This window comes from Mus pahari, chromosome 4 (genome assembly GCF_900095145.1).
Source record: "Mus pahari chromosome 4, PAHARI_EIJ_v1.1, whole genome shotgun sequence".
NCBI lineage: Eukaryota > Metazoa > Chordata > Mammalia > Rodentia > Muridae > Mus > Mus pahari.
In genome coordinates, this window is record NC_034593.1 from 96,173,471 (window position 1) to 96,192,864 (window position 19,394).

General features: G+C 35.5%; 1 protein-coding gene across 4 annotated transcripts in view; it reads right to left on the minus strand.

Annotated features, from left to right (window-relative positions):
- Positions 1-208: 208 nt before the first annotated feature.
- The window catches only part of Cept1 (choline/ethanolamine phosphotransferase 1), a 44,119-nt gene continuing 24,933 nt past the window's right edge, over positions 209-19,394 (minus strand). For 3 of the 4 annotated variants that reach the window (XM_029537229.1, XM_021195969.2, XM_029537228.1), the window contains exons 5-9: positions 16,908-16,992; positions 2,910-3,041; positions 2,354-2,512; positions 1,755-1,880; positions 209-970 (exon numbers count right to left, since the gene is read on the minus strand). In XM_029537229.1, coding sequence (XP_029393089.1) covers positions 851-970; positions 1,755-1,880; positions 2,354-2,512; positions 2,910-3,041; positions 16,908-16,992 — 622 coding nt within the window. In that variant the 3' untranslated portion in view covers positions 209-850. Of the gene's footprint in view, positions 971-1,754; positions 1,881-2,353; positions 2,513-2,909; positions 3,042-9,520; positions 9,606-16,907; positions 16,993-19,394 lie in introns of all 4 variants that reach the window. The other variant, XM_021195968.2, reaches the window with a different exon arrangement.

Sequence of the window (19,394 nt, forward strand, 5' to 3'; positions counted from 1 at the left end):
TAACTGCAAAATAAAGACCCATAGGTTGGAAAAATAAACATTTTTCTATTTTAAATAGTTTCTATAATACAGAGTGACTAAAGGCATACCATGATGACATGGCTGACTGTATTTCCTTAATTGTTCAAGAAGAGAAATAAAGTTTGTTTAACTTTTAAAAAACATTGAAAACTTAGTTTACATTTTTGAATAAAATTGAGAAAAAAGCTGGTTCTGAGATCATATATTTATTTAAAAAAATAAAATGGATTGACAAAGTTACCACATTATCTGCATGCTATCAAGATTTCCCAAGCCCGTGAGAAACACCATTTCTTGATTGATAATAAAATCACTTCCTCCACAATGTACAGACAGGAAACCTTCCATCTAAATTTAAGGTCCTTATCACTGCTCTCACCTCACAAGCTAGTAAGATGTATGTGCCACAAACTGAGCTCCTCACAAAAGAACATCTGAGAAGACAATAAACAAGGTGTTACGAAAAGATGATTTGTTAAAATCATAAAGCAACAATCTTTTGGCCTGCAAAAATTTTACATTAGATTTACCACCAGTGGGGATGTGCTCCTATGATAGTGATATTATGAATAATCACAAACACTCGGTATTTTCCCTGCATGCTTTCTGGAGCCAAACCCTGTTTGACAACATATTCAGTTTACAGGATGGGGCCTGTAATTCCCATTCTAAACAGGACAGTTAGGGAGTGTTACCAGTGACAAAGAATGAAAGTTATATGACATTGATTATTATAAATTATATTTGTTCTTATCCACCCCTGTTGTCCTTAATATGTTCGAATTCCTTCTTGCAGGAAACGTGAGCTTAGCAGAGCCCAGCCACATCCTTAGTGGTGATTAGAGTGAGCGGTAGAGGCTTGAATCCTGAAGACATGGATGTGCAGGTGAGATGCAATCTGACTGCAAACACTGACACAGTAACGAATCAAATCAAAGAAAGAGAAGACCTGCAGAGAGAAGAGGTCTTGGTGATTCTCAACATGTGCACAGGTCTCGCTATGCTTCCTAGAAGGACAGAACGTGGCTTCTGACTTTCTTCTCTCCAAAGTCACCTTTCAATTCCATAGAGTTGAGTAAATCAATTGTCTCCCGGTGTCTCCTTTATTCACTAAGGGTTAACAAATCCTTCCTTAGAAAGACAGCAATTATGTTAAGTATTTTATTGTTTATTTTAGTTTTTGAGACAGAGGCTTCTATAGCCTAGGCTAGCCTCAAAGTCAGTATGTAGCCAAGGAAGATCTTCTACCCCTGATCCCCTTCCTGTCGTCCACTTCCCAATTGCTGGGTTCTCAGGAACTGCCATCATGACTGACTTTAAGTAAGATGCTGGGGATCAATCATGAGGCTTCATGCATGCTAGCCAAGCACCTGACTGCTAAGTTATAAACTCAGCACAAAGGTTCCAGCTTTCTGAGTTGTATTCTCTACCACAGTTGCTCAGCCCTGCCAGTGCAGCATGAAAGCAGGGCACAGACAATTTACAGATGGGTGATGATGGCTGATCCTAGTCTGAACTTCTGTTTTATATACAACCAGAAATTTGGAATTTTTAAGTCTAGTAAGAATAACACACATGCTGGCTAACACTTATGTCAAAAAGAACTCTCAACACATTACAAATGTGGTTTCTGACATTTCTAGTCATTATTATCATTCTATGATTTCTTAGGACTGTCTCACTCAAACAAGAAAACAAGTAGCTTACAAATGACAAGACAGTACAATACATACCAGGGCAATCCATAGTACTATATATTCATCAATGAAGCTGTTAAAATACTGGTCCAGAAACAAAAGTGCTGGACCTATGAATGCTGTGTCATGCAAATGCATTTCACTTTTCGTCATGTGTGCAACCTGAGAATAGAACAAAATCAATGAAATAGGCACTTCCTTTCTAGAACTGCCAGGAAAATAGTAAATCAGTATGATGCTATTATGCGCAAATACCAAGTTTTAAGAATGAATTAGCAATAGCCATTGAGTTTGTAAAATTAAAGCCATAAAAATGTTAACACTGTATGAGAAAGAGAATAATCATGCAAACTATGCTGATGAAAACTTTTGTACAAAGAGGTTCAATGTGTGTCCTCGATGAGACCAAAGAATGTACATAAACTGGATGACCAAATTAAAGAGTCAGTAGGACACTGAAAAGATAGAGAGCTTGTGCAGAACGGAGTGTCAGGAGGGTGAAAAGAGCTCCTGCACTGATATGAAGAGATTTTTATTGCAAACTCTTGGACTACTTAGAAAGCCACAGAATGCAATTCAGGTTCACAAAACCAAAATAAGATCAATATTAAAAGAGTAAAAACTGAGGCACTTACCACAAGCTTATTAGTGATTTTAGCTGACACAAAACCAAATGTCAGTATATAAAGACATGGATGTTTTTCAAAAAGCTGAACTGCTGATTTCTTGTAGATCATAACAGCTAACGTGATCACGGATCCAATATGCAGAAAAGGAGAAAGGACACTTGTTCCCTATACAGAGTGGAGTTAAGAACATTCATTTAATACTGTCAGACACTACATGGATCCACCACAAAACACTTCTACCCCAATTTCCCAAATCCTCACAGTGGCTGATGGTGAACTACAAGTCAAAAAAGTCCTGCAATAAACTATTAAGACACAAACAGTTCTGCAGATGTCACTTATTTTTACATAGCATGTTATACTTTCTAAAGTCATGTATATTGTACCCATAGACACAAAACATGTACACTTATCAGCATATAAAAGTATTCATAAATATATATTTTAAAGGCTTAATAGAAATCCTAAGTTGATGAATGATTATCTATATTTTAAATGAAAAACAAAGAAACGGTAAGTAGTCTTGGTTTAGAAATCTCTGTAAATCTTAAGGTATACTCACGGCTATGGTTGATCCATTTTTGCCAACACCACCTGTGAAGATTACACGGAAGTAATTTGTACAGGAAAATATGGTCCCTGCCACAGTACAAAGTGCAGGAAGAAGTTTCATTTGAATATTCAACACAGGAATCTTTAATGGGTAGAGAGAAAAGACAATTAAAATACATACACATTCAACTAAGAAAATAGTACAATCAAGTACTTATTCAAATATTCTCTACTCCTTATAGTTAATACTAATATAATGACAATTTCCCTCTCTCCTCATTATGAGCAATATAATAAGTCTTAAAAGACAAGACTCACTTCTAACACAAAATCCCAATGTTATTAATTTGCACTGTAAGTTCAGTAAAGCTCTGTAAATGTATCTAAGTTATGACAATAGTGAATGAGGCTGTCTTGTGAAACTCTTTCTTTTCTTTTCTTTTTTCTTTTCTTTTCTTTCTTTTCCTTTCATTTCCTTTCTTCCCCCCCCCTCTCTCTCTCTTTCCTTCTTTCCTTTTTCTTTCATAAGAGGGGTGCCTTTACATTCTTTTGCATATTTTCTGAATTCCACCTATACATATGTAGTACCTTCGTAGTTGTTAGACAGTATAGAGCATAAGTAATAGAGATATTTGTAAATTATATTTGTAATTAGCACAGTACAGAATGAAAAAGGAGAAAAGTTCTACGCAGAAAAATTCCAACTCTGACCTTTGGGATATAACCCATTAGTGAAAGCTGAGGGCTATTGAAGTGGCATTCGCAGATAAAAGAAAAAAGTCACATATACCTAAACTAGTGCAGCAGCTTTGCAAGTATACCCCTAACTATAATATGTAAAGCTTACTTTTCAGTAAATAATACATTGCTATATGACTGTGTACTAAAAATGTCACTCACTAAAGTAAGGTGAGGGATTCAACTGAGTGAATTTATAATATGTATTTAATCTTGCAAGCATAGTATTCATTATTTTAAATGGAAGACATATAAAATGTTTGAGGTCACCAAAGAGTTTCCTTTTTCATATCCATCCCTTTGTTTTTCTGGTTTCAAAATTTGTCCAAAGGTAAGATGAACTAATATATACTGAAGTAATTTTAAGAACAAGATTAGAAAAACTTGCAAGGCTTTGATAGGTAATGTGGTTTTACAATGAAACATTTAAAACAGGTCTATTTACACTATTTAAAACAGTTATTTGCCTATATTTTAAAACAAAATAGGATATAAGATGTTTCTCTTTGTAATATAAAACTCCAATAAAATCGGGAAAACAAATCTAAAATGTCTGGATGGGGTCCAGACATTTCTTTAAAACTCTCACGATCTCATTTTGTTTATCCAACTCTATCTCCTCTTGTAAAACTGCAGCTCTAAAAAGAAAGTGGAAATTACGAATTAAATCTCAAGTCACACTAAGCAGGGGTTTAATCATCTACATGAAATAGCTCCACTTAAAATGAAGTCCAGAAATTTGTACAACACCTCAAATTCTCCTCCTCTTTGCCTCATTCCACATTACTAACCTATAGCCCTATAAAATTCAAGCTTCTCAAGAGAGGAGATAATAAGCAGAAACAGGCTTTGAACTACTGTAGATTTTTTGTTCTAGTTCAGAAAACTAGGGACATTCCTATCTAAATCTGACCCACCAGCCTGTAACTCAATACTCTGCTCCTTTCCTACTGTACGTAGCCCAGTCTCCTGCCACCCCACTCCAGCCCCCTTTCTCCCTCCACAGAGACAATGGGTATTTCTGGCAAAGGAAGAAATATGACACTTGCCTAATAAGAGTAATACAGGGGTATCCATATTAGGACAAGCATATCAGTACCCTGTTTGTAACAGTCACTCATGACACTACTAACCTGATCAAACACCATTACTTATATTTACAACTTGGGGACACTGCTTTAGGATCATACATTTTTGTAACCTTTGGAAGAACGAATAAAAACAAACACTAGAAGAGCCAGGACAATTAATACAAGGCTTGGATTACAGAGTAAGCCAGAAACTTAAGACTCTGGAGCAAAGTATCTGAAATACTCCAGGGCTATCAGCAATTCTGTCACATTAGCTACATTCAGTAAAATGCAAGCTCAAGTGCAGGGTTTACTTTGAATTGATTTTTAAAATTATGAATATGTATTGGGAGGATACAGGAGTCATGTGGAAATCAGAGGCTAACTTGTGGAAGTTGTTCCATCATGTGCATCCTTGAACTAGGTAATCAGCCTTTAGTGGCCAGTGTCCCTACTGTCTGAGTCATCTCTCTCACCCTGGTCATGGTTGGTGGTATGTATTTCTGAATGAAGATTCAGATCTTGCTCCTTTCTGTGTTAAATTCATGTTTTGTAACAATACAAAGAAGGATCTTCCACCTTAAACATCTTAATATGGAAAAGCTAATGCACACAGGAAAATGTGAGGCAAAGTGCAATGATGACTCAGGTGACCCCTGCAAACTGGTACCGTGGATCTACTTCAAAACAAAACAAAACAAAGCCACTTTAAAGTTCGTTTACGTTTACCTCATACTCAGGATCAAGGAAGGTGTGCACATTTTGTCAGTTATAACCCTTTTTTCCTCTACCATCTCACTCACACTATCATTCCTCAAACTGTACTTACGCTATAGAAATAGCCAAGGAACTGTCTGAGTCTTCCAAACTTGGGAAAATTAAGCATTCACTTAAGTTCTGATGTCTTTTCCATTATCAAGGGAAAGATCATCTGGCCTTGTGACAGGCAGTGCATGTATGCACTCAAATAATATCAATATATTGCAACTGACCTTAAAAAGGTTATAGTGGAAAAAGTTTTAAATTCTCAGCTCTTCTACCAAATATAACTTTTTCATTTTGTTAGATTTTGAAGATACACAGTAACTGAATAGGTTTTGTGAATGTAAAACAATGATTTTAAGAGTAAATATTTTATGCAAAGAATGTGGAAATGCTTATTTATAAATCATAGTAATGATTTCTAGATTTATTTTAATTATGCATGCATATGTATTTGTACATGTGAATTCAGTGCGTGTGGGGGCCAAAGGAGGGTGTCAGACCCCTGAGGCTGGCATTATAGGTGGTTATCAGCCACCTGCTGTGGGTGCTGGGGACTGAATTTGGGTTCCTACAAGAGCAGCACATGCACTTAATTACTGAACCATTTTTCTAGCCTCATCTAAATTATTTTAAGTGAATTCTATGAAAATAATTTAAAATATTAACATAATTACAACATCCAAAATTTAAGAAAAAATACTTAAGTGTAAAGGAACTCTTTTTTAAAAGTCTTCCATTTTATGGTTGGGGTTGCAGCTCAGTGGTAGAGTACCTGGCTAACAAACCTTAAGTATTTAATCCCCAGCACAGAGAAAAAAATGTCTTTTAGTTCAAAAAGATAAAAACAACATACTACAGAAAATATTCACTCCTTCAAACAACCTCAAACTATTTAGCTATAACAGCATTTACCTAATTGCTTTAGATAAATTCTAAAAGGAAGAAAAAAAATATTTAACCAATGACTGCACTTAAAAGAGTGAAACCCTGTCTCGAAGAAAACGAAAAAACAAAAAACAAAAAGAGTCAAAAGTAGGCATGCCTTTAATCCCAGCACTGGGGAGGCAGAGGCAGGCAGATCTGAATTCAAGGCCAACCTAGTTCAGAAAGTGAATCCAGAGTTATACAGAGAGACCCTGTATTGAAAAACCTAGCAACCAACCAACCACCCAACCAACCAATCAAACAAACTCAACTGTAAATAACCATGAGTGAATTGCATGATTAATTTATTTACATATTCATATCCAGACCCTTACTACTTTTCTAAGATAGTTCCAAAGGATAGATGTTGTAGGAAGAAGCAATAAACAAAAATTTATCTCTTGTGTTAACTTTTGTGAATTAAAGCATTCCTTTCCCAACAAAACAAACCCCAGGAAATAGCAATAAAATCAACTATAACCTTTAGTAAAAACTCCATGTCTTTGGGGAAAAAAAATGTAGCAAAGAATGGGCCATCCAAATGGAGAGGCTGTCAATCACTCACCTCTGCAAAACAATGATCTTTTGGAAAATTAAACTTATGAAGACATTTGCAATGCTTTTGCTTACTTTTACCATTAATATGATTGCTATATTTATGGTAAAATTATTATAATTTAACAAAGATTTGAAAAATAAAGCCTATTTTATGGGCAGAGGTCTTTAATTTTAAAGAGGATGTAAAATTCCTATGTGAGCTCTAAATAAACACATTTTGTCCATTTTGATACAAATGATGGGATCACTACATGCAGTCAGTTTCTGAACCAAAGATAATAATAATGAATATATATATATGTATATATATATTTGTGTATGTATGTATGTATATATATATATATATATATATATTCATTCAATCAATCAATAGTAAACTTTTGAGTCAAGTAAAAAGAAAAATGAGTTTGGACACTACTAATCCTAAAATAAAAAAAATAATGCAAAATTCAAAACTTGATTCTTAAAATCAGATTTTGGAACATTTCTAATTTCAGATTTTCAGACTAGGAATTAGTAAATGACTTAACCTTAATAAACAATCAAATAGATGATAATAAGAAAAAAACCACCCTCTAGTGTGATTAAAACACAATTATATTATCTTAATTATAAGAAAAGATAGGATAAACATTTGACATTTTGTTGCTATTGTGAGTCTGGCCTAAAGAGCCCAGGCTGACACAGTTCACTGTGTAGCTGAGGACTTTCAACTTCTGACCTACTGCCTCTACAACCCCAAGTGCTAGGATTCTTTGACCTTTGGAAAAAGCTGGTTACATAGCTTACTTGTACAAATTCTACTAAGAAAGGTAAAATTATATGTGAATTAATTTACTGCTAGGTACTCCCTAAAAAATACAATATGAATATAACATATTTCATTTTGATATATAGACTATATTTAAAATATATGTATATGTAATGTAATAGCATATTTAATGTTTAGTTCTATAAGGCAGGTGTTAAAATGGTTTTCAAAACTTCAAGCAGAATTCTTATTTTACGGATATTAATACTTTTAAAAATTTAGGCATTTCATATATTTTTAAGATATTCCAGAGAAAAAATTTTAGGGTCACAAGTGAAGGTTGTGTAGACTTTATGATGTAGTTTTAGGAAAACAAATTTACTTTTCCTTCCTAAAAGGCTAAACATTTTTTAAAAGAATGAACAAAAGCAGCTCATCTATCAAAAGACAAAGGTAATAAAATTTCTCTGTATTTTAGTCACAAAAAGAAAAAACAAAAGAGATGTCTACAGTGACATCTATGGCACACAAATGCTACCGTGTCCTGAAGAATGGTTTCAGAACTTTCCTGGTTGACTGCAAATTGTTTTTATTCCTTTATCTCTTTCTTTAAAAGCTCATTCCCTGAACAAAAGGCAACTAATGTTTGGCAATAAATACACAGGGAAGTACCTAATTTACCATTAGGAAGTGAATTGGGTAAAGGGGAAGTCTTAGCAAATTTCTTTTATAATTTGAAATTAATCTGACTTTTAAGAATTATATTAATCTTGGGTTACTAACCATTTCTAGTACAACCACATCAAATAACTACTAAAGGGGTGGTAGTGAACAGCAGCTAACTGGTAACTAGGGAGTACTAACTACCCTGCCCAATCTTGAACAATACTTCAACAAACTGTGAAGAGGAGGTGCTCTCCTTAATTGCAGAAGTTGGGAAACTAAGGCAGAAGGATAATTTGTATAAGGCCAGTCTGATCCATCTTCCCAGACAGAACAAAGCAAAGCAAAACAAAGCTCAAACCAAAACGAAGCAATCACACCAGGAGTATCTGCTTCCCCTGGGGGGTTCTCACCTGACTGGCACTGCCATGAGTGCCTGTGCATAGGAACACATTCGTGCAGTAGTCCTATCATTACCCCACACTGCAGAAGCAGAAACTAAGCTGGACAGCTATCTAACAGGCAGAACTTAGAGTGAGGGACAATGGAGCCTGCATCAAACAGGCAGTCTGGTTTCAGAGCTTGTGTCTCTGGGCCACATATATTCTTTCAGAGGCTCACAGCAGGCTAAAAGGGGTGGGATATATACAGAGTAATATATTCCAGGGCAGGAAGAAAAGGTCCTAACGTTTAAAATAATCCATAACACTGAAATAATTTGGCAGTATTTATACCCTTTTTCCTGTGCCAGAGTAATTTATAATAATAAATCCTAAATTTATTATTTAGCATTAAGCACATGACAGAGACCTAATAAAGTCATATAAAGGAGAAAAAAGAAAAAAGTATTTAATTATGTCACTACTTAACTTACTTGTCACATTACCTGTTGTTTCCTTGAACGTAAAATAGGATGTCATTAAGGACTCAGATTCTCAATGGCCTTCAAAGTACACTTAGTGAACATAGAACTCCAAAGAGTATAATTCTCATGTTCTAAAAAGAAACTTCCTACTCTTTGCAGTAACTTTCATTCTCAGAAAACAGTAAAAATAACCTTGAACATTACCCTTTAACTGGATTACCCTAGATTAGAAACACAAGCAGAAGATAACATGCATTATGTAGGATACACGATGTGAACAGAATTACCATAGATTGCCAAAAAGGTGGTCCTCCAATCACTGCCAGCAAATGCATGATTATTATGAAGATTTGCACTTCAGTCACATCAATTCTGATTAGGTACAAAAAAGCCAAAAGAGCAGAATTACTCAAAACACAATTCCCAGTTAATTACTCGCAAGCAAAGCAGCATCCCTCTATCATGCACAACAGAAGATAAATTTCACATATGGAGCAAAGGGGTAAGAGGAGGCATCCAAATTATGCTATCAACAAAATCACATAAAATCTAGAGCCTTTTAAATTCAATTTGATAAATTTCAGAGCAATAAAAACCCCCCTCTCCAAAGCAAATTTTCTGTAACTTAACCTTTTCCACCAAAAAGAAAAGGTATATGTATGTATTAAATTTTGAGTATCAAGCAGAGAATTACATTGCATACCTACACAGTATGAAGTAAGCTCTCTCCAGTAGCAACTGAAATGGTGAACTTTAACTGAAAGAAAATAAATGTATTGCCCCCTAGATATATTCATTTACTGTTCACTGTGCTACTGGTGTGAAAAAAAAATAAATCAACCAATTCTGAATCTGATTCTTACTCTCACTAGGTTAACTACCCTCACACTCAAGAAAGATGGTTGAAAGCAGCTGAGTATGAGCTTTGAGATTACTGGAAATGACAGCATGGTCAAGAAGAGACAGTGTAAAGGGAAGGAGGTGTGAGGAGGGGGCAAGAGAAATTAGGAGCCTGAGAGTTTGAAGATGGGAAAAAAAAAAAAAAAAAAAAAGAACCTGGGCAAAAAGACTGAGGAACAGTACCTCCGTGGGCACTCCTTTCCTTCCTCAGACTGAGGAACAGTACCTCCGTGGGCACTCCTTTCCTTCCTCAGACTGAGGAACAGTACCTCCGTGGGCACTCCTTTCCTTCCTCAGACTGAGGAACAGTACCTCCGTGGGCACTCCTTTCCTTCCTCAGACTGAGGAACAGTACCTCCGTGGGCACTCCTTTCCTTCCTCAGACTAGCATGCCCCATAAGCTTGGGACTGACATTCTGCTCTTACAACATGGAATCCAAACACTTTAGGGAAAGAATTTATTCTGCAGGTACACTTTTACAAGATTATTCATTGCAGAAGTAGTTATGATAGAAAAAATTTAATTCCTTAATGAATGTGTGATTACCTAAGCTCTACAGTGTGTATGTAGCTTTTCTGAGGTGGCACAGCAGCACCCTGAGTCCTGAAATGGCAAAGTATCAAATATTAAGTGAAAAACAAGTTCCACAATGTGCACAGCCTATGTTTTGTGGGGAAAAAAGACTAATATAAACTAATAGTAGTTCCCTTTTGTTTTTAACCAGTAATTGCACAATGTATTTCTGGAAGTACATCAGAAACTAAGGAAAGTGTTGGCTATTTGGGAAGGGCAGTGTGTGGACTGCGAGGAAGCTGGGGAGTAAGGGTATTTCCCACTCTACACTTCTTTTATGGGTTAGTTTTCTAACAAGGTGGATACATTATTAACTATAAAAAAAATCTAAAAAAAGCCAAGTATCAACAGCAAGGAGGTTCAGTTTGTACAGAACAGAGCCTCACTTAAACAATTGATAGTTAAAGCAGGTAATCCACTTAACTTTAGGATATGTAAATTCTCACACACAGAAGTAATTGGCCTGAGATCAGTCCTTTCAAAATAAAATCTACTGACCTTTATTTGCTGATAAATGAGTTTTTAAATAAATGCATAGTTGGCAGCAAATAGTAATGTAATCATTTTGATATACACATTTATTGAAAAAAAGCTGTACTGAAGTGAGCTAAAAAGAGTCTGTAGAGCTGACCTGTGAGTGGTGATGCCAATAGGGGGATTACACTCAGTAGCAGACTCAGAGGACTAAGCAGGTAGGTGTGTCAAAGATGATCGGTTCTGTCCTGGGTGGAGGGTAGACATCTTACATTTTGCTGGATATATGAAGTTGCCTTTTGGAAGGGGAAGGGCCAGAAGTATAGAATTACAAAATTAAAATGGAGAAACCTCACACACTTAGTCTTTGTACAGTGGATGAGTTTGGGAGCAAAAGGAAACAGGAAAGGTCTTTAACATCTCAAAGTAACTCAGATATTGCCCCTGTATGTGGGAGAGAGGGCCAAGGAAAACTTAGGAGTTGAAAGATGGGTGTATTGTTTCCTAATTGCTTACTGGATTTAGAACAAATGTGTGAACTCCCTTCATAAAAACTGTCCATCATTGCTCCTGGAAGAATTAGACACAATCCAGTGCAAAGCTATCCACAGGGTTGTGAACTAAAGGAAGCAGGCTCAGATGATAGCAATAAACAACAGCTACTGATGGTGTTAAGGAGATTACCACTTACATGGCAGCCTACTCTGCTACATTCCCAGCAAACCTCTCAGTGTGGGCTGAGTTTACAGGGACACTCAAGGTGGGGGGTGGGGGGGCTCAACTTCCTACACCGACCATGCAGGAAAGACCACTTTCTAGAAGGGGTATTTGTCTAAGTAGCAATCTGAGATCTCTGTAATCAGTTTTGGTTTGTTTTTAAGATTTGTCCTAATTGTGTATATCTCTGTGTGGTTGGGTAATGTGTGCACACCTGTAGCCAGGTGTCCACAAAGGCCAAAGACGGCTTTAGATTCTGTTACATACTAAATCACAGGCCTTTTTTTCATGCCTGGGTTGTCACATGGGTGCTGATATTGAGAAGCAAGTGCTCTTAACTACTTAGTCACTCCTCTAGTGCACTCAAATTTTTTTTCATTATTATTTTCAAAATGGAGACAAAAGGTGGTAATGTTCCCAAATTAATGACTAGTCTTCAAAATCAAGGGGCAATACTATCACTTAAGAAAAAAACATCCTTGAAGATCATAATCTATAGTATAATTGCACCTAAAACAAAGATCTATGAATATAAAATTAAGATTCTGTTGCATTAGTTTGCTAGAACCTAAAGCTTCAGAGGGAAAAAATAAAATTTTCTTTATCTTTGAAAATGGTTTGACATCTTTACTAAAATCAATACCTTATCTATATTTATTTAAAACAATTTACTATTTCTACCTACTTTTAACACATTGTTAAAGGACAAGAATTTTCTCAGGGACTGTGAACAATACAAAATGTAAACTCTAGTCAGACTATATCTAAACTACTACAAACCAGAGACACAAACGCTGCTCAGACGGCTACCACTGAAAAAGGATGGGAAGGACAAACAAAACCCAGAAACTATACATTGTGGAGTCTAAACTTTCCTAGACTGTGGATGCAGTGACTATGAGGGTGGCAGTCCAAGGTCAAAATCAGGTCAAAGTTTACACTAAGCCCATGGATCAATCACTTCTTCAACATTTTGCTATTATTTTATTTTATAAGTATGGGTGTTTTGGCTGCATATAGGTTTGTGTATGTGTGTGTGTGTGTGTGTGTGTGTGTGTGTGTGTGTGTGTGTGTGTGTGTGTGTGGTGTCCGCAGAGGCTAGAAGAGGGTGTCAGGTCCTCTGAAACTAGAGTTATAGACAGCTGTGGACCAAAATGCCAGTGCTGGGAACTGATCTTGGCAAGAGCAGCCAGTGCTCTCAACTATTAAGCCATAGCAAATTGTTTCTAACAACACAATTCTAAGATATAGCCAGGAGAATGAACCAGGCATGGTGGCAGTGGCCTGTACTCTGTAAGCATAAGCATTAGGGTATAGGGGACTTTCGGGATAGCATTTGAAATATAAATGAAGAAAATATTTAATAAAAAATTGAAAAAAAAAAAAAAAAAAAAAAGACTTTCAAGTTCAAAGCCAGTCAGCATGGGCTCCATCGCCAGACACTAATATAGAGAACACAATGTCCTCAAATGAATATGAGTCATTTTAACCTCTAAATAAGGGAGCAGTGGATTCTTTAGCCTACATAAAAATCATAGGAGCCACCAAACACTACAGGTTGGCAGCTTAGAAAACTCCGTATCAGGGCAGTTATTACATCAGAGAAAGAAAACGGCCTTTACAAGTAATAAAGTGTAATAACCCAAGCTATTTACATTTGCTAAACTATGAGGAAATTTCCTGACCTCTTCCTACAGTGCTGGGGATAAATCCAGGGCCTAACACAGGGGAACAAGCACTCCACCACTAACTGAGAACTTAGTACCTGACTATTTTCCAAGTTTCATTTTTAGTCTCATTTTCCAGAGAGATAGTAAATGCACAAATGCATTTGCTTTGAGTTCTAATCCAATTTGTAATGAGGGATACCAAGGGGTCCACAAGAGATGTTAACAATATTCATCATCTTCTCTTAACACAGCTTTCCCCTCCAAGATAAGATAATTTAATCTATCTTTCTTTTACAAGTGTCATAAGTACTTTTAAAAATAATGTCTGCAGCTAATTTGTAGGTATAACTATTTCAATTACAGGTAAATATTAAATATAACTGTTCTGTAACTTGGGCATACTATTAGCATGTTTAACATAGAATATGCAGTAGGTATAAATTCACAGGAGAAAAAACAAAACAAAACAAAAAACTACCTTAGTTTGTACAATCTGACTCATGAGTTTACATTAACAAAAACAAGCTTTTCCCTTAAAAATGATCAACTTGACAGACTCATATTCATATGACTCATATTCAATGATTAGGGTATTATTAACTACAGATTTGTTTGTAAACGAAAGTGACAGTCAGATGCTATGGGTGAGACGCAGTGTTAAGGAATGAAAAGATCAGCCAAGGTATTTTACTCTCTAGCCTCAAGAAGGGGCAAATGGTACATGACAAGCTTTTATTAATACAAGCTAATGTTAACTACACAGCTTAATGATAACCAAAGTATTTTTAGTTCAAACACTACCTACAGAGAAAACAAATCTGTTCAGTTTTTAAATAAGGGGAAATATTAAAATTAGGATTATCTACCACAGGACTATGGATCCTCAGAGTTTCTCAGAAAATTAAAAAGAAAAAGCGCACTGAAAACTATCAACAGAGACAAATATACCCAAAGTTCTCTGAAGCAGAGGAACTGGGGTAGGCCCAGACTTAAGGGGCAGCCTTAAAAACAGAAGCACCAAGGGTCTTCTCAGCTCATTTAGCATCATCAGTAGGCAGTTAAAGAATTGCTGTTTTACTGACAAAATCTGTATAGAACTGGAAGTTGCTAAGGCTTTAAAATAAAGATTCTCTCTATGTCAGGTAGAGTGCCATTAGTGCATTACATGCCTTTAATACTTTCCATCTTTACAGCTACCCTAGGAGGTAAGAACATTACTTTTCCAAAGTTACAGAGAACATACGTGTGAACTTTATAGGTAAGGGGAGTGTTGTTCTTATGTCATTCTGAAACTCTAATTTTTTAATTCATCTATTAGTTGAGATAAATGTTTGTCCTATGCTTATATTCTTTAGTATTACATCAGGGTGATGTTTCTGTGGTACAATTTTAGCAAAGACTACTAGTATATAGTACACAATAGTATATAGTTTAAAGGCTAGTAAATTCATTTAGGAAAAAAAATTAGTAATTTTTCTAAAGTGTTTTTCCTCCACTTTGAAAAAACTAAATGAACATACTTGGTGATTTAATTCCAGTTATTAAAATCACTGATCACTAAAGGAACAATCAAATATGACAAACGAATAACCACAAGGAAATGAAATCTTTAGAAGTTAGTACCTATAAAAGTAAAAGCAGCATATCTGGAGAAAATAGAGCACAATTAAAATTTTTTAATCATATTTAAATGTATTAGTTTCCAAAAACATTTTAGCATAGCACACAGAGCTCTGGTGCTGGGGATCAAAGTCATGGCTTTGCGTATGCTAGGCAAATACTCAACCACTGAGTTAAATCCTGAACCAAATGGCTGTTATTTTCATTTTCATAAAAATAAAAACCACATGGAAGTAAATAATGCTGCCTCTTTTCTGATAGTTAGTCTCATTGGTAATATAGGTAAAGATATGTGGTTAGCTGTAAGCAATAATAATTGAACCATCAAAAACAATTTGTCACTGGGCAGTGGTGGTGTACACCTTTAATCCCAGCACTTGGGAGGCAGAGGCAGGCTGACTTCTGAGTTCAAGGCCTGCCTGGTCTACAGAGTGAGTTCCAGGACAGCCAGGGCTACACAGAGAAACCCTATCTTGAAAAAACAAAAAAAAAAGAAACAAAACAAAAAAAAACAATTTGTCTAGACAATTATAATGGCATACAGCTAAGGTCTTTGGTGAGAAAAGGGTGAAGAGGGGCAGAGTGAAGTCTAAATAATTATGCAAACACATTGTAAACTCAAGTCAAAAATATGGCTTTTTTTTTTGCTCCTAGAACCTACTAATATATGTTTCAAAATTCTCCATGTCCCAAGGATATTTTGTCTCTACCAGTATCCTTGCTGTAGCTGAGTAACTGGATTTAGAATGCTGCAGCCTTGACAGTCAGAGTGACTTGTCAGCTTTTCATATGAACAAATGTTTCCCAACATTCTTGAACGACAAAATAAGATGAATGTAAGTTCTAGTCCTGCTTGTAAATAAACTTTCCTGTTAGAGTTTAAGGGATTCTGGGTTACCTGACCAGGGAAACATTTCCTAAAAGTCACAATGTCAAAACTACAATTCTAACGTGACAGGGGAAAAAACCCGTATATTAGCAGACAGTACTTCATTAAGGAAATATACATCTATTGGGGAAAAAAGGAGAAAGGGAAGGCATTCAAAGGATGGCTATAGTAACAAAAGGGCTGGGGGTAATTTCAAAAATCACAAGTATGAGAGGAAAGCGTTAGAAGAAACAGGATTGAGACTATAAGAGTCTAGCTTCTAGCTGTGGAGTTATTTTGTTTGTTTTGCTCTGTTTACACTAAGATTATTGTTAATCCAAGCAGAACTACAGTAGTGAAAGGACATGCTAAGATGTTAAGAATGTAAGCAGAATGTTTCCTAAATGTAGGTCACTCAATTATGTGAAAACCAAAACTCTGCTTGCTGTTTCCAAGTAGCAATATATGTATATAAAAACAATCAATCTGCATATATATGTTATATATATGAAAGAAAAGATAAATATGATAGATAAAAATGGTGGAAAAGTGTTTATTTTAAAAAATATCATATAGATTCCCAACAATGTTAAGTACTACAGGTAAATGGAGACAAAATTGTTATCCACATCAGAGATAGTGATTTTTGAAAAGTTTTGTTATATATATAGGGTGGATTTTTATTGCCCTATTATTTTAAAATCATTTATTTTTAATAACATTTATCTGTAAAATACCACCAGATACATTGGAATTTTCATTTTTTCAATTATTCTGTGCATGACAAAGGTGCTGTCTTAATTGAATTCACGCCATTGTTCATTAAACTGCATTAATATTCTAGCAGTTACCGTGAAGTTCCAGAACCAAGGCCCCACGGTTCCTGAGAGAAGCTGGAATAATATAATTAGGATCTGGGACTCTGTAACATCGAATCTATGTATAAGGAAACAAACATTTCAAAATAACTTTACTCAGATATTTTTCTAATGAGCCCTATTAAAACAGATAGCAAAAACTAGACTTCAAAGGAAGCATTCCATTTAAAAAGACATTCAGAATAAATGACACAATTTGTGTGCTCTGATGATATCCTTGTACATACACAAATATTTCTTATTTAAATCACATTAGTAGTTTAAAAGATTGAACTATAACACAATAAAACGACTTGTAAGTAGGCACTTGGAAATATTAGTACTAAGGATATAGTCAATTACTGACGAGTGGCAAATGTTACTTGCTATGCAATTTCATTACATCAAAGGTCCCTTTAGTAATAAAAACCATGCAGATCGTCTTGTAAATAGCTACATTCCTAGTCCCTAACTTCTAAAAGTTTCATTTTTATTTCTGAGTTGAAATAGAGATAACTAAAAAATACATTTGATTTGAATCTACTACATTATTTTATAAGATATAAAAAGATTTAAATAACAGTTGTGATATGCAAGTTATTCACCTTTCCCCAGAATAATTTATCATGCCCAGTTTTGGGGATGAAACCAAGATCCTTCCTTGTGCATGTTAGGAAGCACTTTACCATGGTGCTAGCAGTACATTGTCAGTCCCTCTGTCTAGGAATTATTTCTTTATTTTGGAGCTAGAATCTATATAGCTTATAGCAGCCTAGAAATTTCTATGTAACATAGGAGATCTTGATCTGCCTACCTCTGCTTACCCAGTGTTGTAATTCTATGCCTATAGCACCATGGAAAACACTTTTAAAAAAAAAGAAGAAAAACTCAAGGTCCCTATCTCAGCTGGTCTCAAAATCTGTATTTATCCAAGGAAGACTTTAACTTTTTGTTCTTCCAACCCTTACCCTCGAGAGTGCTAAGATTATAACCAAGTCCCATTAATCCTATTTTGTAGGTGGGAAATGCAACCCAGGTTAGAGATGGAACCCAGGTTTTTGTCGATGCTTAGGCAAGCCATTACACTAACTGAATTACATTCCACCCCACTGGCACCCAATTTTTAAAACATGTCTTTTACCTATAAGATTGGAAGATAATCTTTCTTTCTTTCTAGTTGTTGCAATGAACATTTTGAAAACTCACAATCTTGTGCTAATTTTCCTACCTCTTCTATCTCAAACTATTAGGTAGGTCCATGTGGAGATAAGAAGTGAGAAACAATAATATAATGAAGACCATTTTCTCATCTATTCTGGATGGAGAAAAAAAAAATCAAATAGAAAAGCTGGATGTATGTGCCTGGTAGGTATAGGCAGGACAATCAGGAATTCTAGGCCACCTAGACCTACTCAGTTTGAGATTACTGTCTCAAAAACCAAATCAAATTTGCCATCTGGTCTACTGCCTGATAATTTCTACTCTAGAATCTTCCTTTTCCACCCTTTTCTCCCCAATTCTACACCAATATCCTAATTCCCAAGAAACAAGCAAAAGTTGCCATTATCAAATAAAACAGACTTTCAACCAAAAGTTACTAAGCAAGATAGGGAAGGACACTTCATATTCAAAGGAAAAATTCACCAAGAGGAAGTCTCAATTCTGAACATCTATGGCCCAAATGGAAGGACACCCACATTCATAAAAGAAACTTAACTAAAGCTCAAAACACACATTGAACCCCACACANTAATAGTGGGAGACTTCTACACCTCACTCTCACCAATGGACAGGTCATTGAAACAGAAACTAAACGGAGACACAGTGAAACTAATAGAGGTTATGAACCAAATGGATTTGACATATCTACAGAACAAGATATCCCCCAAAAAGAGACTACTCTTTCATCTCAGCAACTCATGGAACCTTCTCCAAAATTGACCATATAATTGGTCATAAAATAAGCCTCAACAGATACAAGAAGATTGAAATAATCCCATGCATCTTATCATACCATCACGGACTAAGGTTAGATTTCAATAATAACAAAAACAACAGAAAATTTGCATACCCTAGGAAACTAAACAATTCTACTCAATGATATCTTGGTCAGGGAAGAAATAAAGACATTAAAGACTTCCAGGAATTCAATGACAATAATGACACAGCATACCCAAATTTATAGGATACAATGACAACAGTGCTAAGAAGATAATTCATAGCACTAAGTGCCTTGGTAAAGAAATTAGAGAGGTCCTACACTAGCAACTTAACAACACACCGGAAAGCCCTAGAACAAAAATAAGCAAACACACTCAAGAGGTGTAGAAGGCAGGAAATAGTCAAATGCTGGGCTGAAATCAACCAAAAAGAAACAAAGAGAATGATACAAATAATCACCAAAAGCAAAAGCTGGCTCTTTGAGAAAATCAACAAGATAGATAAACCCCTAGCCAAACTAACTAAAGGGCACAGAGACAG